Below are 26249 nucleotides of genomic sequence, written 5' to 3' on the forward strand. Positions count from 1 at the left end.
AAATAGGAATTTTCTGTATATCTTCCATGGCAGATGGATGGCTACATTCAGTCCGGGAGATGTTTTTCTGATATCCTTTGTACTGCAAGACGGGATCCACGTATGTGACACAGCACAAATAGACAGGGTCATATCTTCAACTGGAAAAACCCCTAAGCTCATACAACCACCTCAAGATGACACTGTTAAAAACAGAAATGGGCACATCCCCTGCTTTGAGGTTAGAGCTGAATAGACCAAGTGAAGTATCCCTCTGTTTTTAGCTAGCTTGTCAGCTAGCTGTTAAAAGAAGTGGCATTAGTGAGCATATTAGCACTGGTGGACCAGATAGTGCCAGGAGGGTATCACTGACTCACAGAGTGCCTCAGGAAGGCAGTCAGAGACAGCACATCTGAGATAGTGTGACAGGCGGGTAGAACAGAACCAAGCGCTAGGGTCAACAGATCTTACTCCTGCACTTCTTCAATTCTTGAACCCATAGGAGTCTACAGACCTTTCTCAAAAACTCTGGTGGGCCACAAAGAGAGCAAGAGGAACAAGCTGATGCAGTGTCTTCGGAGAGCCCTCAGCAGGACATCTTCCTCTGGAATCACCTCTCAGCTGGTGCATCCTGGCTAAAGACCTCTTTGATGTTGAAAAACAGGATCAACATTAAAATCAGTTCCAGGGGAAACCTGACGTTGTTCCTTTCTAGCATGGGAAGGAACTAAGCAATTAGAAAAGTCCATTTCCTATGGGTATGAGGCCACTTTGAAGACGAGCACTTGAATGCCATTCCTCGATAAAAACTGGAAGACACTTGATTCACTTGACATGGCAAAAGCCACAGAGACAGCTAGAAACAGCCTGGTCAACCTGAGAAGCACGGAGCCTCACAAGGCTAGAGGAAATAAGCGTAGAAAGAGAGCGCCTTAGATCTCCATACTGACATGGACACTATACAAAAGGAGAGGATAATGCACTAGCTAATCCACTCCTGCTACAGAAGTTCCACCCCTGTACTGCTGTAAAAGAACAACTATAGCAGAGGTTTGAGACTGAGGTTTTGAGATTTAGAGCATTAGTGTATTACATGAATACTAAACAGTATTGTAGAAAAGCACCCAAAAGAAAAGAGCTTTTCCATCACCTGTTCCCTTAGAGCAAAAAAATGTTTCAAAAGCAAAAGCAATAAACAGCTTCAGAAAACAAACAAGAAAACTAGCTGCACAGTGCCATTTAAAGAGCAAATTAAATTCCTAAATGAGAAATTGAAAAAATGAGTGAAGTTCAGCCCTTTCTGATCTATCATGTCTCTGAGAGCCATGCATTTGTCTTCTTCATTTTCACTCGTCAGTCAAAGCTCAAGCTTTTATCCTACCACCTCAAACCCTTGCACAGCAGTATTACATGGTTCTGAACTGCCAGAATGCAGGTGTATACTTATCATAGCTAATTGGCTGTTGCCTCACAAAGTCTCATGAAACTGGAGTTAGGAAATGGGAACGTTGCATCTTTAATGTGTGAGGTTTTCAATAACACTGCAGTATGCAATCACATTATATGACAGTAGTGTTGCAGCAGGGAAAAAAAACAAGAATAAAAATACATTCAATGCTTTCTTCACATTCAGCAAGTTCTGTTTTTTCTTTTGTCACTTAGCTCATCTCAAAGTAAAGAAAACAAAAAAAAACACAAAGTAAGAACACAAGCCTACCTCCAAACAAGGGTTCAGGCTCTACTAAAATTTCCTGTTTTTGAGGAATTGGAGCTCGTACTTCATCCCTATCAAAGAAGAAAAGGAGAAAAAAAAAATGAGAGAGATTATAATATTCCAAGTACTATATAAACCCCATCCAACTGTGCTCCAGAGGCTCCTGCAGCTTGAATCAGCTAAGGATGCTGCTGTACCATTGCACGGAATCGAGAGATTTGGGATCAAAAGGGGCCTCAAGAGACCATCCATTCCCAGTCATGGCACTGAAGCAGGACTTAGTACTCTCTGCATTAAGGTCTGGCATGGATGACCTTTCTAAGTCTTGACAGAAGATCACACAGATCCCTGGGTGACTTGATCCCAGGGTTTGTCAATCTACTATTAAAACATTTTTCTTCTTTAGTAACTGTCTTAAAACTTGGAAAAGTTTCTTAAAACTTAGCAAAGGCTGCTAATTAATCCGCTTACCATCCTCCTCCCCTGATTATCTACATGGGGGGGGAGATCATCTTCCCTATTGCAAGCTTTCTTCTATTGGAAGGCTTTTTGCTTCCACTTGAAACTCAGAGCTCTCTCTTTCCCAAAGGATGGAAAACAAGATGGCAAATACAGCCATTTCCCCCCATTTCCCAAGTAATTCTTTGCTTCCACTGCTGGGCTGTCTCACATATCAACAGCTTAGTTACACTTGCAGAGACTGCTAGATAATCTGAAATTATGATTAGGAAAAGAAAGGAAATCACAAGGGCTCTGGAAACAGTATCACTTACTCAGTGTGGTCACCTGGGCCATGGATCTACATGAAGGAGGGCATGGGCTCACCCATGGAAATCCATTTCTATACTCTGCCTATGAGCTACTCCTGAAGCGTCCTCTCCTTTCAGACTCTTTGACGTCATAAAGCGTGCAGTTTGTGGCTCTCAGCCATGCAGATTTCAAAAAGTAACTCAATGTCAGCAGGATGCACTAACCTTGCTATTAACCTCCACATCTTTGATTGCTGTTGTGAAGCTAGTTACTCTCCATTTTGCATTTGCATATTTATTGTTCTCTCTTCCTAGAGGAAACACTAAGCTGACCAGCACCTGGAGGGTGTCAAGTATAAAAAAGAAAGTATTCCAATAAAAGCTTGAATCTTAAGTCACTGATGTGCCAGAAGTTGTCTAGAAATAAGAACACCTATAGATACAGAGTTTTAACCTCAGTACCCGTCAAAAGTTCAAGCAGGAAGGCACCTGATATCAACTATAAAAGTTAGTACTAAAACAGTTGTTCAAATTTATACACATGCTTCAGAAGTATGAGTGGCAGGAATTTTCTTTAGTTGTCTTTTTCCTGAAGACTTTTGTAAAGACAAAAGCATGGCTAGGTTTAATTTAGAACACTTAATGAATGTGACTTATACCAATTAGCTTCCACTCACGATATTTCATTTATCCCAAGCACACATATGAACAGGCAGCACTGAAAGACACTCTGCCATGCTCAAGTGGAATAACTCTTTCTTGTATTGGCATCTGATGTGTAAGACACGGATGCGGATTTTGTGGTTGCTTATTCCTCTGCATACTAGTGTACATGATCTAGCCTTTCCAGTGCCAAATCTGGTTATGCTTAAAACACCACAATAAAACCCTTAACGATGGCACTAAGGTCACTACATTTACTTTCTAACTGCCAAATTCATGTAAAGCAAGATTGCTGGAGCAATTTAAAAGTAAGAATCTCTTACTACTGGATCTCTACTTTAGTGTCTTCAGCTCTGTTTGCAAAAAAACATACATATAAGCTACAGAAAACTTCTGAAGTACGTGCTAGAGAGACTGTCTTACGTTGGTCTACATATCAACTTACATAATAAGAACTTATTTACCTAGAAGAATATTGGAGCAAAAATTTGACAAGATCATCAAAGCAGCATGCTTTACAGTGAGTTGACAGCAGGTTAGAAGTAACAATTGTCTTATTTGTCCTGCCTTACACTACTGACTTCTTCAGACAGACTGCTCACTTATAGAGACACGTTCATCGGGTACATACTCGTTGTGCGGTCGAACAGCAGACACCCCTGCAGAGCTGGTGCTAGGCTCCTCCGCTATGACTCCACCATCCAGAAACATGGTGACAGCCATCTCCAGATTATTGTTGCATGCTTCAAGCATATGTTTTCCCACACTTTCACTGGCACCTGTAATGCCAAAGATAAATTAAAGCATTCTTTGGAAAGCATTTTGATTAGAAGCACTAGGAACAGCTGACCAGCAAGCATTAATAGTTAGAACAAACAGTTCATCAGTTGCCATTTATCTCTGAAGTACAACTATGAAATGAGACAAACATACATATCTCGCAGTGGAAAGGAATGCCACATACAGGACAGCTAGACTCCTTCCTTCCATCAAGAGAAAACTCAGTGGAAGCCATCTGAGGGGGCTTAGCACAGTTTTTCTTTTTTTCTAGAGCTCAGGCCTTTTCCTGGTGCCATTTTCCAAAACACTTGTAGGCACACACACAAAAAGTTAAAAACCTGACATAACATTTTAATAGGGAGAATACTACATTATCTGCTAGAGTTTTTTTACCCACTTATAACAGATATTTAGAGGCGGAGAAGATCAAAAGATCCCTGTTTTACTGATTGCACAAAAGGCAAAAACAAATCAGCAGAAGCTCAGTTCACATAAGAGGGGGGAAAAAAAATGCCAGACAGCGAAAGTAGTATTTGTCTACAGTTATTTGTACAATGACTAACATTTAAAATCTTTCCTAAGTGCAACTAAATCCAGTCTTATTCTTGCTGCTCAAGATAAAACACTAGTTCTCAGCATCACTTGTAACTCTTTCCTCAGAGGGTCAGCCTTTACCTCCCAACTTCTTCTCATAAAGCATCCCATCAACAGAAGCACCCTCATCAGTGGAAGCTCTCCTGCACCCAACTCTTTAAACATCTACTTACTACAGCATCTGCCACTATAGGTGGTGGACTGCCAAAAAGTTTATTTCCATATGGGAAGGCTGGTAGAGAGGAAGAGTGGCAAAATGCAGCTGAACCAGTTCAGTAGTAGCTTTTGGACCTGTAGTAACTCTTACTAGGTTCACTGCAAGTCACCAAAATGAAGAAGACACATTCCCCAGCATCAGAATAAAAAATAACATCGATTTGGTCAAAACACATTTGGACATTTCTCAGATTTTCTGGGTAAGACTCAAGAAGCTGTACTTTGAACAGACTAGTAAGACAGAATGCACTTTGAAACTGTCAAGATAAATCAGTCTTAGATGACCTGCACCATTGCATTAAATCACAGAGAAAGCCAAACTGACTGAGGGAACTAGTTTCAAAAAAGAAAAAAAAAAAAAACCAACCAAAAACCAAACCTGCCATGACAAGTGTCCTCAGATGGCAGTCAGCTGTATTTCAAGACCTTAATCCAGATGAAGAAAGTGACATCGCAAAAAAATGGTGTGAGAGCATCAAGTTCATATTCTTCAAATAAACCACTTCTTTGCATTTTCAGCTCGTTTCAATGTCAACTGTAGCAATTAAATAATATCTGTATAGTTTGGAATATGCACACCAACCTACAACCTCAATCTACAGTCATGCAAAGTTGTTCATTTAGAAGAACTAGAAGAAAAATTCTGTTCAACCCTATGCAATTTAAAGAGATACCAACACAGAAAGTGCTTGTACTGATCCTTCATCACTCCTAATGAAAATGCCATCATATGAATGTTTTCAGTGCTTGCACTGGCAAACAGAAAATACTAAATACTCAAAAGTCTCAAAGCAAATTTCAAAGAGATCCCATCACTTCACTGGTAAAGACAAACAGGAGCTACATGCTCTTAGCTATACTTTTCTGGATGAGGGCACCAAAGAAACACAATTCTGCCATCTGAGTAAGAGAAATATATCACAGACTATTTCTCCTCATTCCTCACCATCACCTACACTAGAATCAAACTGCTGTGTAGTATTCACTCAGCCTTTTCCCCACAGACAGGAGTGATTTTGGACACTTACAACTCAAAGTTGAAAGCTGCTCATACAAATCACTGAGGTGTGCGCTTCTGAGCACCTGTCAAATCATGCCAGTATCAGCAAGAGATGCTCCATAACAACACGCTTGTAGATATAACCTTGAATTCTGTTTAAATGGAAAAGCAAAACTTCAAAACTCTACTTTAATAGTAGATGGGTGAAGCCCAGAAGGTTCTTTTTGAAAGCATAGGATGGATGCTCTTATGTTTGACATAAACCATCTGTGTAAGCACAAAAAGCTGTCAGGAAGAGCAAACTAGCACGACCCTGCCTGTTCTGCTTTGTTTTTTAGCAAATATCTCAGCTGCTACTGAAAAAGAAAACACAAGGCACACATGGGCACATACTGTAATGAAAACATATCTGCTGTAGGTTCTTTTTATTCAAGCAGGTTTATTCTAAAAGGCTTCTTTAAGGATAGCCAAGCAATCAGTAATTTCCCAGTGTACCCTACCAGTACATTCATGGCGTACTAAACACCCTCGACATCCCGGTTCAGGAGTTGAGTGTAGCCAAGCCTGAGAACAGGGACACCGCCCGAAATTGAGCTGGCTAAAGTAGCGGAATTAAAAGCAGTTTCACTTATATCAACTAAAAAGCTAAAGATGTTTTATTCAATGCTCCTTCAGTATTTGATATGTCATGCCACAAGCAAGGGGGAACTATGGTGAAGCTGATTAGACACAAAGTGGGTCAGGCACACAAAGTTCACAAGCTAAAGCAGGAATTACCGCCTGCCATAAACTTCACTTCAAAAGCGACTTGCTATTTTTCTTAGCAAACTAAATTCTCAGTAAGACGACTGTACTTTAAGATACTTGGACGGTTTTTTAAGGCGGACTCGGGGTTGGGCTCCAGTCTCCCTCCCAGTCCTGAGCTTTATTTCCAAGAACAGGACGCGGCTCCCGGGACGGATGGGACCGGACCGCCGGGAGGGCGGACTCGCGCCGGCACCACCGAGAAGCCCGGCCGACCGGGGACAGCCGGGAGAGGCGCCTCCAAGCCGCCCCTAAGAGCGAGGGGGCCCGTACGGCGTACAGGGCGGCAGCACCGCGGGTGCCCGGCCTGGGCCTCAGGCACCACCCGCCGCCGCGGCGGGCAGGGCCCCGGAACGCGCTCGCTGACAGGCCCAGGCGTCGCCAGCGCCTCTCCCCTGGAGGGAGGCGGCGAGAGGGCCTCCCGGGGGACGAAGGGGGAGCCTGCCCGGGGCCGCCCGCCGGCGCTGCTCCTTCTCATCCCGCTCAGGGCCTCACGCCGCGGCCCAGCTACTCCAGCCCCCGGCCCGCCAGGGCGGCCGACCCCCCTGAGGCGGCGGCGGGGGGTGGACGGGGGCCGCCCGTTAAGCACGCAGCGGCGGCGGCCTCGGCCCGGCTCGGCGGACCCCGGCTTCCGTGTGCCTCACCCGTGATGGCGGTGAACTGCTGGATTAACCCCTTCAGCGCCGAGGAGGCGGCAGAGCCCCCGTGCGCCGCCATCTTGCCGCCGCCGCACAACAACACGCACGCCGCCGGCCCGCCCGCTCTGCGCAGGCGCGGCGCCCGCCCGCGCCCTTCCTCTGCTCGCCGCCGGGGAGGCGCCTGGCCGGGCCGCCGCGGGCGGGGCGGGAGTTGCCGCGGCAACGCGGACGGGCCCGCCCTCTCGCCTCAGCGGCCCGGAGAGGCGGGAGTTGCCGTGGCAACACGGCCGTCTTGCCGCCCCGCCCCGCCACCCAGCGGCCTCACCCGCCGGCAGCAGCCTTTCTACATGTCAGATTCTCCGCTTTCATTAAGCATCATAGAATGCCCTCAGTTGGTAGGGACCCACAGGAGGTCAAACTCCTGTCCCTGCACAGGACAGATCCAAAATTCACACCATGTCTCTGAGGGCGTTGTTCAAGTGCTTCTTGAGTATCATCAGGCTTGGTGCCGTGACTGCCTCCCTGGGGAGCCTGTTCCAGTGCTCCACCACCCTCTGGGTGAAGAACCTTTTCCGAATACCCAACCTAAACCTCCCCTGGCACATCTTCCTGCCATTCCCTTGTGTAAAATGTGTTCATCTGATTCATGTCAATATGGAACAATGCTAGAGTCACACGGGGAAGTGTGACCCTCTAACATTTGACCGTTCTGTTTGTGCTTGTGTAACCGAGAGCCGTTCAATTGACTTGTTAACTGTCTTAATGGTTGGAGTAGTGATTGGCGATTTGTTAATTGTTAAGAAAGAATTTTAGTTAGGAGTAGAAACTAACACCTGAGAATTTTAACAAGATAATAAATAACGCTTAGGCCAGACAAGAGGGCATTAGCAGTGAATGCTTCATTGACAAGAAGCCTCCTGAAAGGATACAATTCAGTAGAACTTCAAGGCCTAACAGTGGAAACATCTTGCTACAAAGGAGAGTGCCAAGATAAGGGAAGACCACAAATCAGCCAGTAGTGATAACAGGGAACTTCTTGGCTCAGAAGGCGCTGAAGCATGGAAACTGGGGGAAAGGTAATTCCGGCAGGGGGAGATTGCGACCACCGACCCAATTCAGGACCAAAAAGACTTGCCCCCCACACACCCATAAAGAGCATGCGTGCTAATCTACATGGCAAGCGTGGCTAATTTAACTACGGATGACCAACGGCAAGTGGGATGCTTATCACTGACCAATGAGTGTAAACTTAGGCGTGTTTTTACTAATTGTTATTAATTAAGTAACTGAATATAAACCCTGTAATTTTGTATGACGGGATGCACGTTAGGCAGAAGAATCCCCCGTGCATCCAGCGCTGCTTACTTGTCTCTATTCAATAAATTGTAAACTTTAATTGGAATTCCGTTTAAGGCTAAATTAATTATCACACCTTGGGTCTTGTCATTGGCCACCAGAGAGAAGAGATCACTGCCTGCCCCTCCTCCTCCCCTTGTGAGGAAGCTGTGGACCACAATGAGATCTCCTTTCAGTCTCCTCCAGGCTGAACAAACCAAGTGACTTTAGCTGCTCCTTCTATGGCTTACCCTCTAAAACCTTCACCAACTTCGTGGCCCTCCTCTGGACACTCTCTAGTAGCTATAATTATACCCTTAACTATACTGTGGCGCCCAAAACTGCACACAGTACTCGAGGTGAGGCTGCACCAGTGCAGAGTAGGGTGGGACAATCACCTCCCTCGACCGGCTGCAATGCAGTGCTTGATGCACCTCTGGATGCGGTTGGCTCTCTTGGCTGCCAAGGCACATGCTGGCGAGCAGGCAGGGCAAGCAGGAGGGACACCACAGCCTGCTTGTAGGTCTACAGCTCAGGCAAGTGCTTTGGTCTCGGGCGAAATGGTGGGCACTCGCCTCATAGCTAAAACCACTGTTTGTTCAGCAAAAGCCCCTGAGATGTCAGACGCATCCACCCAGACAGGTCTGGTAAGAAAGGACACATCAGTACAGGCAGTGGGTTGTGGCAATTGCCCAAACCCCTCCCCTGACAATAAGGTAGGTACCTGCACGAGGTGTGCACAGGTTGATGACCTGTTGCGTCAGGTGGCTGAACTGCAGGAAACAGTTAAGAGGCTGCGCAGTATTAGAGGAGCGGAGGCAGAGATAGAGAGGTGGCTTCAAAGTCATGTTCCTGTGGCAGACACCGCCGAGAATGAGGTACTGTGGACCCTGGTGACTCACAGGAGCAGGATTCCACATCAGCCTGTACCCTCCAACATCCCAGTCAGAAACAGATATGAAGCCTTAACGACCGAGGGCACCCATGAGCAAGGTCTGCAAAGTCCCCCGTAAAGGGAAACTGTACCAGTAACATACAGTGGACATCATAAAAAGAAGCAACGAGTGATCGTGGTGGGTGACTCTCTGTTGAAGGGTACTGAGGGACCCATCTGCCAACCTGACAGGGAGTCACAAGAGGTATGCTGCCTTCCAGGAGCCAAGGTCAGAGACATTGCCAAGAGGGTGACACAACTCATCAGGAAAACAGACTACTATCCACTTTTACTATTTCACGTAGGCATGAACGACACTGAGAGCCGTAACCTGGGTAAAATCAAGGAAGACTTTCGAGCCCTGGGGGAGCAAGTGGAAAACGTTGGTGCCCAGGTGATCTTCTCTTCCATTTTGCCAGTTCGAGGGAAGGGAGCAGCCAGAAACAGGTGCATAATGTATATCAACTCCTGGCTACGTGGCCGGTGCCACTGTGACGGGTTTGGCTTTTATGACAATGGGGTGTTCTTTAATGATGACAACATGCTAGGGAGGAATGGAATACATCTGTCTAAAAGGGGTAAGGGAATCTTCAGGAGTAGGCTGGCTAACTTGGTGAGGCGGGCATTAAACTGAAGGACTTGGTGGGTGGGATCTGCTGCAAAAATGCTCACACCAGCACGTCCAATGGGGGAGTAAGTCAGGCCAAGCAGTGTGGTAATAAAGGTTCATTAGCTGTCTCCCAAGAGGTGAAACAGAAGAGTAATCACCTCAAGTGTATGTATACAAATACACACAGTCTAGGTAACAAACAGGAGGAACTGGAGCTCTGTGCCCACTCAGAAGGGTATGACATCATAAGAGTAACAGAAACATGGTGGGACAACTCAAATAACTGGGGTTATATATATATATATATATATATATATATATATATATATATATATATATATATATAAAATGGATGGTTACAGGCTCTTTCGTAAGGACAGGCAAGGTAGAAGAGGTGGAGGAGTTGCACTCTACATCAAGGAACACCTTGAATGTATTCAAGTCAACTATGGTGATTGCAACTGCTCTATTGAGTGTCTCTGGATTAAAGTCAAAGGGGTCATCTCCAAGCAGGACCTCACAGTGGGCATTTGCTCTTGACCTCCTAACCACGACGACGAAGCTGACGAAGCGATATTTGGGGCACTAAAGCAAGCTTCTGGCCAACAGAACCTGGTCCTGATGGGTGACTTCAACTACTCAGATATCTGCTGGAAGAACAATACGGCAGCTTGCATGTCATCCACCAAGTTCCTGGAATGTAGAGAGGACTGTTTCCTGATACAAATATTAGATGTGCCAACCAGGAAGGAGGCACTGCTTGGACTTGCTATTCACAAACTGAGAAAGCATGCTTTGTAATATCTCAGTTAGTGATAGCCTTGGCTGCAGTGACCAGGATATTGTGGAGTTCGTGATCCTGCTGAGTGTGCTGAAAGTCAGCTCTAAGACAAGGGTTCTGGATTTTAGAAGAGCAAACTTCAGTTCACTCAGAGCTCAGTTGGGAGGGATTCCGTGGGAGGCTTCCATGGAAGACAAAGGAGCTAGTGAGTGCTGGGAATTCTTCAAGAACTTTCTATTGGAAGCACAAAGCCAATTTATCCCCTACAAAGGAAAGGGAAGTAAGCAGAGCAAGAGGCCCCCATGGCTCAACCATGACCTCCTGGGTCTACTCAAATCTAAAAGGGAAGCACACCAGAGATGGAGAAGTGGAGGATTATCCGCCAAGAACTACATAGCCAGAGTGTGCAGAGATGCAGTTAGAAAAGCAAAAGCCCAGTTTGAACTGAAACTGGCTGTAAACATGAAAATTTAAAAGAAAGGTTTCTTCAGACATGTCAACCATAAGCAGAAAAAGAAGGAAAACATAGGCCCACTGTTAAACGGAAAAGGAGAGTCAATCACCAACGATGCAGAAAAGGCAGAGGTCCTCAACACCTTCTTCACCTCTGTCTTTACCAACACTGTTGGGTCCCAGGCTTTGGGCACAAAATTGCTGATTGATCCAAACACCGACCCACCATCAGTGAAGGAAGAGTTAGTTTATGAATTGCTACAGGAGCTTGACCCTTACAAATCAATGGGCCCTGACGACATCCACCCAAGGGTGTTGAGAGAGCTGGCTGATGTCATTGCAAGGCCACTCTCCATAATCTTCGAGAAGCCATGGAGAAAGGGGGATGTCCCAGAGGACTGGAGGAAGGCAAATGTTACTCCTATCTACAAGAAAGACTCAAGGGAGGATCCAGGTAACTATAGGCCCATCAGCCTTACTTCAATCCCTGGGAAAGTTATGTTATGAATCCTCCTGGGGGCCATCACAAGTCAAATGCAGCACATGATTGGGAAAAGCCAACGTGGCTTCACTAAAGGCAGATCATGCTTGACAAAGTGGCCTTCTATGACAAAGTGACTTGCCTGGCTGACATGGGGCAGGCGGTGGACAATGTCTACCTGGACTTCTCCGAGGCCTTTGATACAGTCCCCCACAGCCTCCTGGAGAAACTCATGCGTTATGGCCTAGACAAGTGGTCTGTGCAGTGGGTGGGGAACTGGCTGACAGGCTGCACGCAAAGGGTGGTGGTAAATAGCTCCTTTTCCAAGTGGCAACCTGTCACTAGTGGAGTCCCCCAGGGATCAATATTGGGCCCAACATTATTCAATATCCTTATAAGTGATCTGGATAACGGCATCAAGTGTAGCCTGATGAAGTTTGCTGATGACACCAGGTTGAGTGGGGAAGTAGACACTCCAGAAGGGAGAGCTGCTTTGCAGGAAGACCTGGATAGGCTGGAAGAGTGGGCCAGCAAGAACCTTATGAATTTCAACAAGGAGAAGTGTAAGGTCATGCACCTGGGAAAACATAATCCGGGAGTGCAGCACATTCTGGGATCCACCTGGCTGGAGAGCAGCTCTGTGGAAAGGGACCTGGGGGTCCTGGAGTACTGTGTACAGTTCTGGTCCCCACTATACAAAAATGATGTGGACAGGCTGGAAGGGGTCCAGAGAAGGGCCACCAAGATGATCAAAGGACTGGGAAGCTGCCATATGAGGATAGGCTGGGAGAACTGGGTTTGTTCAGCCTTGAGAAAAGGAGGCTCAGAGGGGATCTCATCACCATGTACCAGTATTTAAGGGGCAGCTACAAAGAAGATGGAGACTCCCTTTTTACACAGAGTCCCATGGAGAGGACAAGGGGGAATGGGCACAAGTTGCTCTTGGGGAGATTCCAATTGGACACCAGAGGAAAATTTTTCACAGTGAGTTCAGTCAACCATTGGAATAATCTCCCCAGGGAAGTGGTTGGCTCAGCCACGTTGGACAACTTTACGAGTCATGTGGACAGGGTGCTGGGCCACCTTGTCTAGACTTTGCTCTTCCCAGAAAGATTGGACTAGATGATCCCTGAGGTCCCTTCCAACCTGTGATTCTGTGATTCTATGTGCAACTTGCCAACAACCAGCACCCCCAGGTCCTGCTCTGCAGAGCTGCTCTCCAGCCTCTCATTCCCCAGCCTGTACGTACATACAGGGTTGCCGTGCTCTGGATGTAAAATCTGGCACTTGCCCTTGTTAAACTTCATGCAGTTGGTGATTGCCCAGCTCTCTAATTAATTTCTCTAGATATCATCATGGGACTCAAGGAGCAGGGAGGGGCCTTAGCGGTGATACCAAAATGCTTGCAACATGAGGCCAGGGCTTCTGCACAGATTTACCTGATCACAGATGCCTCCGTGAAAGCAGGAGGTGTGGCAGGCCTTTGCCCTCATGTGGAAGCCTGTACAGGGGCACGGGTGCTGCAAGGGAGGAGGTAGGACCCAAGGTGGACAAGAAATGGAGTAGCTGCTCCTGTCAAGGGAGCTCATTAAAGGGCAGCCCTTGCCATCGGGATAATTTTGTGATCAGTTCTTTGAAGTCAGAAGAGAAATGGCCTCAACAACAAGCACGCCAGGTGTTTTTGATCCCTATGCTGCCTGTAGAAATTGCGACCATAGAAAAGGAACATTTTACTACTTTCAGTTGATTTACAACATAGCATTGCGTGTGGCTGGAGGAGGCTGGAGTGCCTTTGAGCTCCGTTTGGTTGACTCATTAACAAGCGTCAACCAAAGCAAGTACCACATAAAGGAGAGGATTCCTTAGAAGTCTAAGACAATTTAAAAACTTGCTGCCATGAAAACAGGTGGATTTGTTCCCTCTCTTGCTTCTCTCCCTACCTCCCATCCCCACACCAGCTTTAGCTCTCAGGGGAGCAACCAAGCCTGTCAAAGTATTTGGGTTTTTTGGTACTTGTTTTCTTTCCTGGCAGTTGGATGAGCTGAACTTGTTCACAAAGGGGACAAATAATCCACTAAAGCTAGCTGAGGGCAGAAGGCAAGCTCACCCTTTTGAGCAGCAGTGAACTGTTACACCAGCTCAAACAGCCTAAGTACAGGCTCTTGTTTCACGAACACCATTAAACCAGTCAAAGCTGATTTTACCTGCTTCAAAGTACCCAGATTGCAGTAATGGGAACAGCACGCTGGTGCAACCAAAATGCACTCAGCAGTGGCCAAATTCCACCCTCCAACAAGAAAAATATGAAGGGACAGGCTGAAGAGGTGCCTGGTAAGGAACATTATGCCACACACGCAGTAAGGAATGTGATCACCTTTGGGACCTGAGGGCTTGCAGCTCCCCGGCTTGGATGAAGCTGCTGGAATGGCCTTCTGGTATAGGTTGTAAAGTTTGGTTGTAGCTAATGATTGACTTTTTGCTCTTGCCTTTTTTCCATTGTTAAAAAAAAAGATTCATATGTGAAAGGTCATTCTTACACTAAGAACAAGATCCAGTAAGTTGGAAAAATGCAAATAACCCCAAATACTTTAAACCCTCCCATATATACACACACACCCCAAAATACTCTTCTGTACTATTTAGACCTTTGAAATGGCTAATTTCTGTAATTTTTGTATTTATTTTCAGTGGAATCACAGCAGCAGGCTTTACTATTGATGGCAAGGAACTAAGTCTGTGTGAGACTGAAGTAAGATGCAAAAAACTCCCCTCACCTTTTTGAACCTCTAACTGGGATTAGTTGAGTGCATTTCATAAAGCTTATGTCTCTCTTCCATATAACCAACACATTAAATGGGAACAAGAAAGAATCCACAAAACAGCTTGTGGAGGAAAAGGGAATGAAACTGGTATCAAATGCAGCAATCTCATATACTGGGACATGGCTTTGTGTGCAGCTGAGCTAGTTACACATGGTGCATTGCTGCCCGAAAGGGAAATTCTCCTTCTCCCTTGACCTGTGCCCACTCTGTTTCCCCTACCATTTTAACATCTGGAATTAGATCATGGAGAGTCCCTAAGTGCCAAAGCTGGCATAAGCATAGGAACCCTGTCATTAGCAGTGACCTGTTACAGCAGCTTATTCTATGTTGCTGAGGTATACTCAGCTAGGCTGCATGATCCTGCTTAATCAGAGTTCTCATACTGTGTTTTTTTAAACAAAATGCCTCTTATCTTATGACTAAGTGGATGTTACTTAGTGTCAGCCTGCTACAGGGATGGAGCTAGCCCCAAAACAATGACAGCAGTAGATTAATGAAGGTTAAGGCTGTTGGGGGATATATATTTAATTTATGGCTTCATTTTTGTAGCTCCTTAGTGTTTATCTGGATATATACCTGTATGACCACACATTCTTCCCTTCCTTTTTCACCAAGCATCTATCAAATGTGATACTTCACCAAGTATCTCTACACGATTTTGGAAGGAGGAGCTCCATGCCAAAGCAAGACCCATCTTTCAAGCAAGTTAAAAATAAACATCAGACTTAAGAAATCCATTGTAAAATGATGCTAAATAGACTTAAAAACAAAAAAAAACCCAACAAAAACCCCACTCTTTCTCTCATCTGTTTTGAAAATGGAGAGTTTATTTCCTACATGCTTATCATGACTGGAATGGCCAAGTGTCATGATCATGAAAACAGTCAATACCTCTGCCTTAATTAATTAATTAAGGATTATACTAAACTGCCTGGGTAAGACAGAAAATAACCCAGACAATGGTAAGGATTAAACAGAAACAGATCTATATTGAAGGACAGCTTCCAGCAAAATGGGTGAGCAGCAAGAGGAACAGAATGATTTGCAACTGGTCACCTGTTGCAACTTTCTCAAGAAGTCTTAGAATAGATCATTTATTTATGAGAAGCCCACCTTAATAGAAACACGCAGGTAAAGCAAAAAAACCAATTCCCATTTTTGGCTTGGTGTGCTGTTCATGTTTTCAATAAAATTCAAACTGATTTTTTTTAACTTCAAACATCAGAAGATACCACTTTGAAGTATTTTGTTATAAATTTCTCAGAACCAAGTTAAAGACTATAAATCATCAGTGAGGTTCAAAAGTACTCATTTAAATAATTTGCAAGCTTTGGTGATTAGCACACGCACTTCAGCAACAGATTGCTGCTTTGTTCCCTTTCAAACATGTACAGCAGAAAAGTATCTCGTTACAAGAAGAGAAAAGCCAAAAGATTGCTTTATCTATTGCTATTATGAAACCAGCTAGCAACTAATCAACTCTTCACCAGCCTCAACTTCCTACAGGCCTCAGCCTTCCCATATACCTAAATTGTAATTCTTTTGAATGATGCTAGTTTTAAACCCAACTGGAAGACAATATTTGTTAGTCCCTCTAAAAATGGGAGCGGGAATGGTTACCGCCAGGCATGGCTGTTATGTGAATCTTTAATTATGGTTATGTCATTACTGACAACGCCAGTTTTCAGTCGCTTTTCCCCCTTTTTGGTTTAACTTTCTGCAACATAACTGTCTTCTGAACTATTTTTCTAATATTATGTGGTTTTGATCAGACTCAAACCAGTTTGAGTATGAAAATTAAATAGCACTAAATACAGGTAATACTATCATACAAGAAAAGCTGCGGAACGCTAGCAGTAAGACAACAAAAGTATCTTTTTCCTAACAGTGAGAGTCAGATCGCAGAAGTGACCTTTGAACAGAAGCATATACAAGCCCACCACCACTTATACTATTGGCATCTGTGAAAGATCCTTGGCTCTGGCAGTGGGAGAATGACCTGTTTTTTCCCTCTGTGTCTAAGAAAGGAGTCAGTATATGAGAGGGAAAGAGTGTGTCTGCAAGACTGGCTGTCTGGTTATACTGTTGTTAACTGTCATGCAAACAAAGCAATTCAACAAATAAACTAAAGCACTTTACTGGACTTTAGGCTAACAGAGCACTGGTTGTGTCAAGTAAAGCATCAACGTTGCAGCTGGCAGACAACTGGAAATACAGACCCATTTTTTCACTTGTTTCCTCTGTGGAATGTGCATCCTTTCCAAAAAGGGCCCTGAATTCTCATTCTAAGATAAGGCCATCAGTTGTTTTTGGCTTTAAACACTAGCAGTATTCACATTCAAGATTATGTAAATTCAAGTGGTAGAAAATAAGCTGTAGTCAAGAAAGATCAGTAACATTTTTTGAAGTCTGGGGGCATCCATTATTAAAACTTCTAACAATACACAACTTTGCGACTCAAAGCAATCCCCCTCAAACCCAAACAGTTTTAAAGTTGTTACAGGAAGCTTTGCTTAACACAGGACAAAGCATTACCATGGTTTTAATTCTCATTCCACCATGTGTCTGTGGTTCTGTTAATCTACTCCATGACAGAGCTTTTAAACATCTGAAGGATCGTCTTTTGCTTATTTTTAGATAGTGAATAAACATCATTTGTGTCACTGGTATTAACCACGCAATTCAACACTTTTCCTCCCTTGATGCCGGGCGATTTCATTCGGACTCTGGTAGGGGACTGCCAATTTTCATTGCAAGAACCTTTCCGACTCTTGCGGTGATTTGTTTCAGCCTGTTTTTTTGGCACCTTTGAGTCTTTTGCCATCTTAGAACTTCCCTTTCTACCAGAAGAGTCTTTCACAGACTGAGGTGGCTTGGCACGAAGAAGATACTCATCTGGAGAGCCCTTTTGTCGATTAAGTGTCCTTTCCTCCTTGTTGATCTGCTTTTGCAGCTGCAGAGCCAGAAGCCTGTCCTGCTCCTCTTGCATACGCCTTTCATAGAAATCCTGCTCAACGGCCTTCTGCAATTGCAAGTTAAAATCATTTAACTGCTCCCCTTGGTCCTCTAAACTTTCCGAAAAAGTTCTTCTCTTCTTATCAAGCACGCAAAAGTCAATCACTGCTTCAGCTGGTGGCTCCAGCAACTTTCTTTTTGGAGTCTCCTTAGTGTTCTGCAGTCTCTCTGGTTTCTCTTCACCTGAGTGTCCAGCTACCTCCGTGAGATCATATATTACGCTTTTGCTGTCAGACATCACATAATTTGTTGCTGACTGAATACAGGTACAAGTTTCAGCAGAGTTTTCAAGGTTTATGCTTTCTACATGTATTAAACTGACACTGTCTGACTCGATTCCATCAACTCCTCCTTGGGAGCTACAAAGAACTGTTCTAGACACTTCCTCTTTTGCAATTTCACAAAGCGCATCTGGAACTTTGTCTCCTAGACACTTTGGTCCTGGTGTTTTTTCCTGCTTGGCAACAGCTGTTTCCCCTGAAGCTGAGGCACTGAAGTAGTTCATGCATGATTCCAAAAATGAATCCTTAGCACTGGAATCTTTAATCGCACCCTGATCCATGGTCAGTTGCGGAGACAGTGTTGGCATTTCCTCTTGCTCATCTTGCCATACAGAACTGCTGCCTTCATTGCTGCTGGACTCCTGAAGAAAAGGGAGAAACCACCAATAAAGTAAATTTATCAAAAACCAATGGGTATTAATAAAATGCAAGTCTCACTTCTCATAGCTGCACTGCTCATAACTACTCTGGTATATTAATTTCAATTCTTCTCTTTAAAAAATACATAATTGTTTAATAATAATTAAAATATTTTTTAAAACTTACAGAAGCCTAGCTAAAGGACTGAAAACACAACTGCAGCATTCTCCTCTTATCAACGACTCAAATCAACTGTTTGAGGTATTAGCCTGCTCATCATCTTTAACAGCCTCACAGGAAAGGTGGGACAGACAGACGTACGTAAGGGCAGTCGGAGTGCAACCTCCTCCAGTGAGCTCCAGAACCATCGTTTTAGTTTTATACAGCATTGGTTGCAACCCAGAGCTTGCTGAAGACATCTAGGTAAGGTACTTGTAAGGCTACATAAGGTAACTATCGAAGTAAGCCATAGGTGTGCATTTGTGGACTGCCAAGCATGGTTTCTTCCCTTTCCACTTTGGGGAATCATGAATACTGAAGGTAGTTCAAAAAGGGCAAGATAAATTGCCCAGCACTGATATGCAACAGGAATATAGGATTGACAGTCCTACAGGCAAGGGGAAAATAACCTGTAATTACAGAGGTTTATAACAAAATTATTCTACTTACTGCAGGGCCGGAGTCACTCCTGCCTCCTTCTGTTGTTCTAGAGAAGGTGGCTGATCCCAATGTGTGATGAAGCTTTGGAGACAGATACCTTAAAAGGGGGGGGAAAAAAGTATACTTTAAAAAATTTTTTTCTTCCCCTGAATTGTCTGTCCTTTGCATTAGTCAAGATCTTCAGGTTCATTCTGACAAAGAAAAACAAGAGAAGTGCATATTATCCTAAGAGGAGATGTTTTAACATTCAACAGTTTATATTTGCTCCAGATTATCCACGGAAGTTGGACTACAGGATTCCAAGGAAGCGAACAGAGCAGAGGGACACTATACCAAGAAACAGACCAATAATTGAAGAAAAAAAACTTGAATTACTTACTTCTGAATGTCTCCAAAGCTGCTTGCTTTGAACTTCACTTTGCACAAAGTAGCTGGGGATGTTTCAGATGAGAGGCTGCCTGCTGGTGAAGGGCTGCTGAACACATGTCCTTTGGAATCATTGTTCTTAGATGACAAGTAAAAACAGCATTATATAAAACAAAACACAAACTGGAGAAAACCCAGAGCGCTACTTTTTTTCTGCTGCAGAATTAGTTACTTTTGTCCAAAGAATTATAGAACTGTAAGAGATGGGTATTTATGGAATAAGAAACATTGCGCGTTCTGTACACTTTCCCGTACCTGCCATTAAGGGACAAGAGGTTTTGCTCAAATAAGTACACAGGTTTCATCATTAGGCCTATTATCAGGTAGCAAAAAACAAACAACCAAACCCCCAAAACAAACAAAACCAAAAACATAAGGTAAACTTTCATCATACGTTCCTTTCCTTCCGTACAGGCCACAGACATCAATTTCTTCCAAAGAAGTATTTTTAAAATCATGGGGAAAAAAAGAAGTATTCAGAAGAAAACCAATGTTTTAATGTTTCAACAATGAAAACATCCAGCACACATTTCAGGTGCATATTACACAGGTAGAAATGTTTAGGGTATTTCACCCTCCCACTGGTTTTTCAGAAGTTAATGGTCATTCAAGGACCTAAAGTACTGGGGGCTGACAACAGTTTTTCAACTACCAATAAAATAATTTTAAATTATTAAAAATTTTAACTTCTGCTCCGAAAAGACTAAGGTGCTTGCACTATATCAACGTTTTCTACAGTCTCCCTTGATCCTAACTCACCAGACTGTTATTCAGCTGCCAGGCCAACTCTTCATCTTGCTTCAGCTGTTCCTCCATCTCCCTCCGTCTCTCTTCTGCCAATCTGTGTTCCTCCTCCTCTTCTGCTAGAAGCCGTTGAATGTATTCCTCACTTGCCTTGTTTTCCTCTTGCTCATGTGCTCGCCTTTCTGCCTCTACCTAAAAAAGAGGTTTTTTTAAAGGTTACTACTACAGGATTACATTTTACACCAGAACCTCCCAGCTGATGCTTCTTAAATGTGAATGATTGACTATTCACAAAGACACCATGCAAACTTCAAAGCCAGCATTTAACTACACAACTCTCCAAAGATGTAAGAATCAAACTGTTTCTGTGTATAGTCTTCTGTTTGATAACAGTAACCTACCTTTTAATTTCTGTGAGACTGTGCCATTAACTGTGCTAGCATGCAAGGTTAAAATTAATTTACTCACCTTTGAAAATGTCAGTAACAAAAACTAAGATCTCCAAATACATGGACCACAGAAGAATTTGAATTAAGATTCTTTATAAGGTCAGGTAGATCACAGCGTTTGCTCAACCTGATTATATTATTGCAATAATATTAGCACAAGACGCCTGAAAGACAGCACATCTGCTTTCTGAGTCCCTCCACTCTCTTGAAACATAAAACACTCAAAGCAGCAGGCCAAGGACTTTAAATCTGCCTTCTTTATGGCAGACATCCACTCTGGGTAAACCACTTATCAGTGACTCCACAAGGACAGCAAAGTAATTCAGGAACGAACAAAGCTCTGGGTAATGGAATTTGGAAATTTGCTAGAGTGCCAAGCTGTAATACCACACAAGCTATGCTAAGTCTGAGTTTGTTTCTACTCATGTATTGATGACTTCTAATTGGCACCAGACATCACTACGTATTTCACCGGCACCATCTCCATTAACCATCAGTACTATTGCTGCCAGCCAATCTTATCCCATAACCACCATTAAAGAGAATCCCACACTCCTCTGTTTCACATACTCCCCCAGCTCTTGAAACAACCAGCAATAGGGCTGTCAGGGAAAGGAGCATTCTGACACTACTTCCAATTATAATTCTTACTACTGTGTCTGAATTGGAGGAAGAAGGATCCTTCAGATCCTCAAACAAACATTAAAATTTCTTAAAAATACTTTGATTTTCAAAGGAACACAGGTAACACAGGGAGTGAGCAAATAGGAAACAAAATGCGGTACATTCATTACCCAAGTTCATCTAATTGTGGTATGTTACTTACGGAGGGAAATCAAGAAGGCAAGTACAAGACCAAAGCCAAAACTCCAGATTTTTACATTTGCTGGTCCAAAATACTTTACGTGCATCTGAGGACCTAGGAAAGCCATTTTAGTGTGCCTGGGCAGGCATGCAGAGAGTGAAAGGGTGACGCTCTAACCCTGAAAGAACTCTTCTGCAGAGTTTTGGGAAATATGAGGTATCAACTAAGAGACCTGCCCAGGTGTTCTGCCGCATCTGCACCCCTACGTGTTTCCTAGCCTGTGCAGCACACCTACTTGCATGGGCAACAAGACAGCTTATGTTACTGGACCAGTTGAGAGGGTGAGGTAGGATGTATAGATAAACTAGCACAAGAAAATTTCAGAGATGTCACCTCATGTCGAACACAAGGAAGTGTCTCCTCTTCCATAAAGGATAAAAATTTAATTCATGCTTCAGGAATGACCAGTGTGTTCTTTCAGCAGCAATGCCTTTTTAAGTATGTCTCTTTTTCATTAAATAACATTACAGCTGTTTGTGTGAACAATTAAAATAACTAGATACAAAGAATTTATGCTTTTAACTCTTTCTAGACTTACCTTGCTAATCTCTGCTTCATATTCCTGCCTCAGTTCCCCAGGCTTGCTCAGCTGGTGTTGCGGATGAGGGACACAGACTAAATAAGAGGAAGGAAAAAAAGGAGAGCGCAACAAAGCAAGATCATGACAATCCACAATGAAAGATTTTAACAAAAGATAGCTTCCATACATTGTCACAGGAATGATTTGACTTAAATCAAGTGCTGTCAAAAAAAAAAAAGCACTTGGTGTTACAAAGGAACAAAATTAAAAAGCCGCACTGTGTTACAGGGTGGCAAGAACAGTCAGTGTTTTCCAGGCGCAGTATATAGAGCAAGTAAGTATGCTGACATCTTTTGCTTTTTGTGATTAAAAAAGACTTTATAATACTAGAAGTGGAACAACATGTCTTAGAGCCAACCTACCAATTAGCCTCCCCCAACAGAGCTTACACCATAAGAAAACCCAAAATCTTTCTTAAAAAAGAGTTAATCAGATTTCACTTCCTTTTCTCTGACACCACAATTTTAGGCTCAGAAACTCCTGCACAGACTGAAGCCCTGGAATTTCTAACCAAACTAATTAACAGCATCTAAGAGTTGAAAAACTTTTAACCGCTCACTTACTTGACAGTGATAAACACACGCACATGCGAACACTCCACTTACAGATTTCTCAGCTGAAGTTGTACCAGTAATGAATTACTGCCTTTGCAAGGATAGGAGGCTGTACACCAACTCTTTGCACAAAATGCATGAACAAATATCTACTGAAATGATCAGACAATCTAACTTACCCTCTGTACTACAAACGAAAAAGGCACACGTGGCCATTTGCCTTCCGAGCCCCTTTCACAGGAGAGCTCCGACAATGCCTTTTCTAGCAGTAACACAGCCTGTCTAGGCAGTTTCTTATTTCACAACATCTAAAGTCCACCAACAGTAATTACTTTGGTAAAGCAGAGACATCCCAGGACAAGTGACATTTTACTTACTTTCCTCTTCCAAATCCTGTCCATTAATCCTCCGCTCACACTCCTTCGGGTAATTCTTCTGAATCTTTTCCCAGAGCTCCCAGTTGACAAGAGTATTTCTGCGGGCATTATATCGTGCCCAAGAAGAGACTCGACGCCGACAAAAAGGGCAACAAAGACTGGCCTTTTCAACGGTCAGCTGGAAACAAGAATTACAGAGGGTATGGTTGCATGGCAGCGTCACAGGCTCTATAAAGATCTCCATGCAAATTTGGCAGAGGCAGTCAGACAAGGAAAGCTGAGTCTCTGATTTCTTCGACATGCTGGCTCAAAGCAGGGGAGCAAGACTAGTACAACATCAGCACCTGAGAGCAAAAAGAAATGTGTGTTTTACTTCCTGTAATGAATATAAAAGAGAAAATGCTCGGTTTTACAGCTACTTTATGAAAGCATTACCAGATATAAGAAGTCTGCTTAAGTGGTTACTTTTGCTCATGATCTGACAGATTCCCGACCTTCAGAGGAAGACACAGGTCTTTCCAGAAGTCACGGAGAAACTGTGGCAGGTTTTCCTACTGCAGTTTCCTGTGAGTTCTAACAGGTGCTTCGAGAATAGGTAGGAGGTAGTAAGGAGAGGGGGGAAAAGAAGGTGAGAGCTCTTCCAGCATTTACTCTCTATTAGCAAGAAGCTACGCTCACGTTTGATGGATGTGTTATCACAGTTACCTGAACCTTCCATTCAGTCAATTTTTCAGTATATACACATCCTTCAAAAGCTGCTTCTGGTACAGACTCAGTTCCAGCATGTTCTCAAGGTGAAATACAACATCCCTATGCATCAGAGGAGAGGGAGGTTCTTCCTCATTCATTCATTTGCTTAAGCTGGGACTAAAATGTAAAAATAATTTTTGTTAACATAAGCAAAGAACTAACCAATGCATTCAACACTTCAGATCTTCTTGTACAGCTTAAAATGGTGGGGGATCATCAGCCTTTCTATCATCAACCTTCCTCACAGCATTTTTCCACTTGGCCCAGAAATACTGTGGAACAGAAAATAAAAGACACATACAGCAAAAAGGATAAAAACACAGTTTTTTAAGTTACAGGAACTGAAGAAAGTTCTTAAAAGCTTCTTTAAAACAGACAGCTTCACAAGAGACAGGAGGACCTTCTGAGAGGAATACTGTAGTTTCAATCACACAGGAACATGACATGGAGACAAATATACTTTAAGTTGGGTTTTATTGTTTCTGCTCTCCCTTTGCTGATAAAACATTTAATTTTAAGCCTTTAATTTTTTAAAAAAAGAAGTGTGCTAGATATCATAAAACACCCGGTTTCACAGGTGATTTGTTAAAAAGACCTCGTAAGTCTACGTGTACCTGTTCTGGACTAATCTCGGTTTGTATACAGGCAGAAACAACAACGCTTAGTGAGCCCGCGGCCACCGTGGGGAGGGAAGGAGAGGGCAGGCAGCCCCCACACACCCCACCGGGGCCCAGCACACAGGGGCGCCGCTCCACCCTCACGGCCGTGCCCCCCATACCCCCGGTCGGTCAAAGCCAGGAGTCAGCACCCACCAAGCTGGAGCTCCGCGTTGGGGCGGCGGCAGCGGCCCTCCTCAGGCCCGGCGGCAGGCAGGGCCGCAGCCTCCCGTAATGGCCGTCGCCGTAGTGCCGCCCGCCCGCCCGCCGGCCGCTCCACTCCGCCCCGCCCTGCGCTGACGGGCCTCTCCCGCCGGCCGGCCTTCCGCTCCTCCTCCTCCTCCGCCTTCTCCTGCGAGCAGAGCCTGCTGGGAGACACAGACCTTCAGGGAGGAGCCCTGGGGCTGGGGCCCCAGCACTCGTCCGCCTCAGCCAGCCCCTGAAGCCTGCGGCGAGCCCCGGGGACATCCCCGCCGTCCTGCAGTTTTGTCGCCTGAACAAGTGCTTCAGCCATAAATAGATCTTGCCGAAGGGCGGCCTGATTAGAGCTTGTTTCTCCCCGTGTGTGGAAAGCAAGAGCTGTTCCAGAAGCTCTTAGGTGAAAAATGGAAAGCCTGATATGTGCATTAACAAAGCCCGGCCTGGGTGCTGAATATGTGAATCTTCTGGCCTTATTTTTATCTGAGAAAGTAATCGTAGTGTTAATGAGTGGGATGGTTTTTTTTTTTCCTTTGCTTACTGCAGGCCAGAATTATACCAACAGACTTGAGGTCCCTGCTATACTGGAAGCAACGTGACTGTTATAAACCACATAAATAGCTCACAGACTGGTTGGTTTGGTTTTTTAAACAAACAACTATCAAAAGAACTGTACTTTTTCCTCACATTGCCCATTTCTGCAGTAAATAGCAATCCTGGAAAAGGTAAATGTGTCGATATAGTTGCATGGCCCTGTGTTGGGAGTGCACCTGCAGTCACACCAGTGTCACCTTGTGCGCAGGATGAGGCCTGACCCATCCCTCCCTTGTGCTCACCCCTCCTCTGGTACCCACATCCATGGGGGGTCCTGGCTCATCTCCTCCAGTGCCTCGGCCTGCAGCTCAAACTTCTGCGCCAGTTTCTGCAAGCTTGAGTCCAGGTCCATGAACTGAGCCTCCAAGGTCTGCAGCTTGGTTTCTACTCTGAGGGATGGAAAACAAGGGCATTTCGTAAGGACTTGGGCATAAATAGTGGTGCTTTCTGCCGTGACAGTGGGTGACGCTTACGCTGCACTTTGCACAGCTCCAGACCCCATTCTGAGGCTCCTCCCAAGCTGTATGAGAACACATACCACTAGAAATTAAGTTGTTTTTGACACGGCCCAGGTCTTTCTGGCCCCCCGCTGCTGCAGAGGTCATTTAGCTTTTAAACACAGGTGCAAGACTTGGATTTAGATGCATCTGCAGGTCCCAACCATTTGTATCAATGTTAGTGGCACAGTTTTTTTTTCTCTGATATATTTTGAGGTGATTTGTACTTTTACTTGTGGTATCATGATCTTCTGAACCATTTCCATTTGACATTGAGCAGAACTTGTTATTCTTCCTCAGATGAAAAACAATGTAACTAACAAACAAGCCACCCACAATGTTTCTCTTCTCCCATCAGCTCATCATGCTCTGGTTTTCCCTCTTACAGGACTCTCCTTGCACAGAACAGCTGTGTGATAAGAAGACTGTAGTGAAACAGCAATAAGAAAACTGCTTTGCGGCTGGTATTATTAGCTGCTTTTTCATTACTTAGTATGTTGTGGTTTTCCTTATTTAAAAAACAAACAAAAAAACAAAAGGAAAGGTGCATCTTTGTACTCTTAAATTATAACCCTAAAGACAAGGTTTTGAGTTTGAGCTACTACATTCCACTTTTGCTTAAGAAAACTGCTGGGTTTAAAAGAACTTACTATGTTTAAGGAACAAAGTATGAGGGAATGGAAATACTTG

At 44.1% G+C, this 26249-nt stretch overlaps 2 protein-coding genes across 6 annotated transcripts in view; both read right to left on the reverse strand.

Moving 5' to 3' along the window:
- The window catches only part of UBXN7 (UBX domain protein 7), a 31380-nt gene extending 24098 nt beyond the window's left edge, over positions 1-7282 (reverse strand). The window contains exons 1-3 of one of the 4 annotated variants that reach the window (XM_064457078.1): positions 7144-7282; positions 3737-3884; positions 1697-1764 (exon numbers count right to left, since the gene is read on the reverse strand). In XM_064457078.1, coding sequence (XP_064313148.1) covers positions 1697-1764; positions 3737-3884; positions 7144-7216 — 289 coding nt within the window. In that variant the 5' untranslated portion in view covers positions 7217-7282. Of the gene's footprint in view, positions 1-1696; positions 1765-2667; positions 2835-3736; positions 3885-5723; positions 5808-7143 lie in introns of those variants that run through there. The other 3 variants (XM_064457074.1, XM_064457075.1, XM_064457076.1) reach the window with 3 other exon arrangements.
- Positions 7283-15360: 8078 nt separating this feature from the next.
- On the reverse strand, positions 15361-24586 carry RNF168 (ring finger protein 168). Of its 2 annotated transcripts, none has more exons than XM_064457080.1 (8): positions 24427-24586; positions 23570-23731; positions 22865-23208; positions 21892-21968; positions 20055-20231; positions 19249-19373; positions 18879-18966; positions 15361-18211 (listed from the first exon to the last, which is right to left on the reverse strand). In XM_064457080.1, exons 3-8 carry the CDS (start codon positions 23163-23165, stop codon positions 17135-17137), a joined length of 1845 nt encoding a protein of 614 aa, XP_064313150.1. In that variant the 5' UTR covers positions 23166-23208; positions 23570-23731; positions 24427-24586; the 3' UTR covers positions 15361-17134. The 2 variants fall into 2 exon arrangements, with proteins under 2 accessions (XP_064313150.1, XP_064313149.1); XM_064457079.1 differs by lacking the exon at positions 23570-23731 and adding an exon at positions 23777-23886 and having other exon boundaries at positions 24427-24585.
- Between the last annotated feature and the right edge of the window lie 1663 nt (positions 24587-26249).

This window comes from Phalacrocorax carbo, chromosome 7 (assembly GCF_963921805.1).
Source record: "Phalacrocorax carbo chromosome 7, bPhaCar2.1, whole genome shotgun sequence".
Lineage (NCBI taxonomy): Eukaryota > Metazoa > Chordata > Aves > Suliformes > Phalacrocoracidae > Phalacrocorax > Phalacrocorax carbo.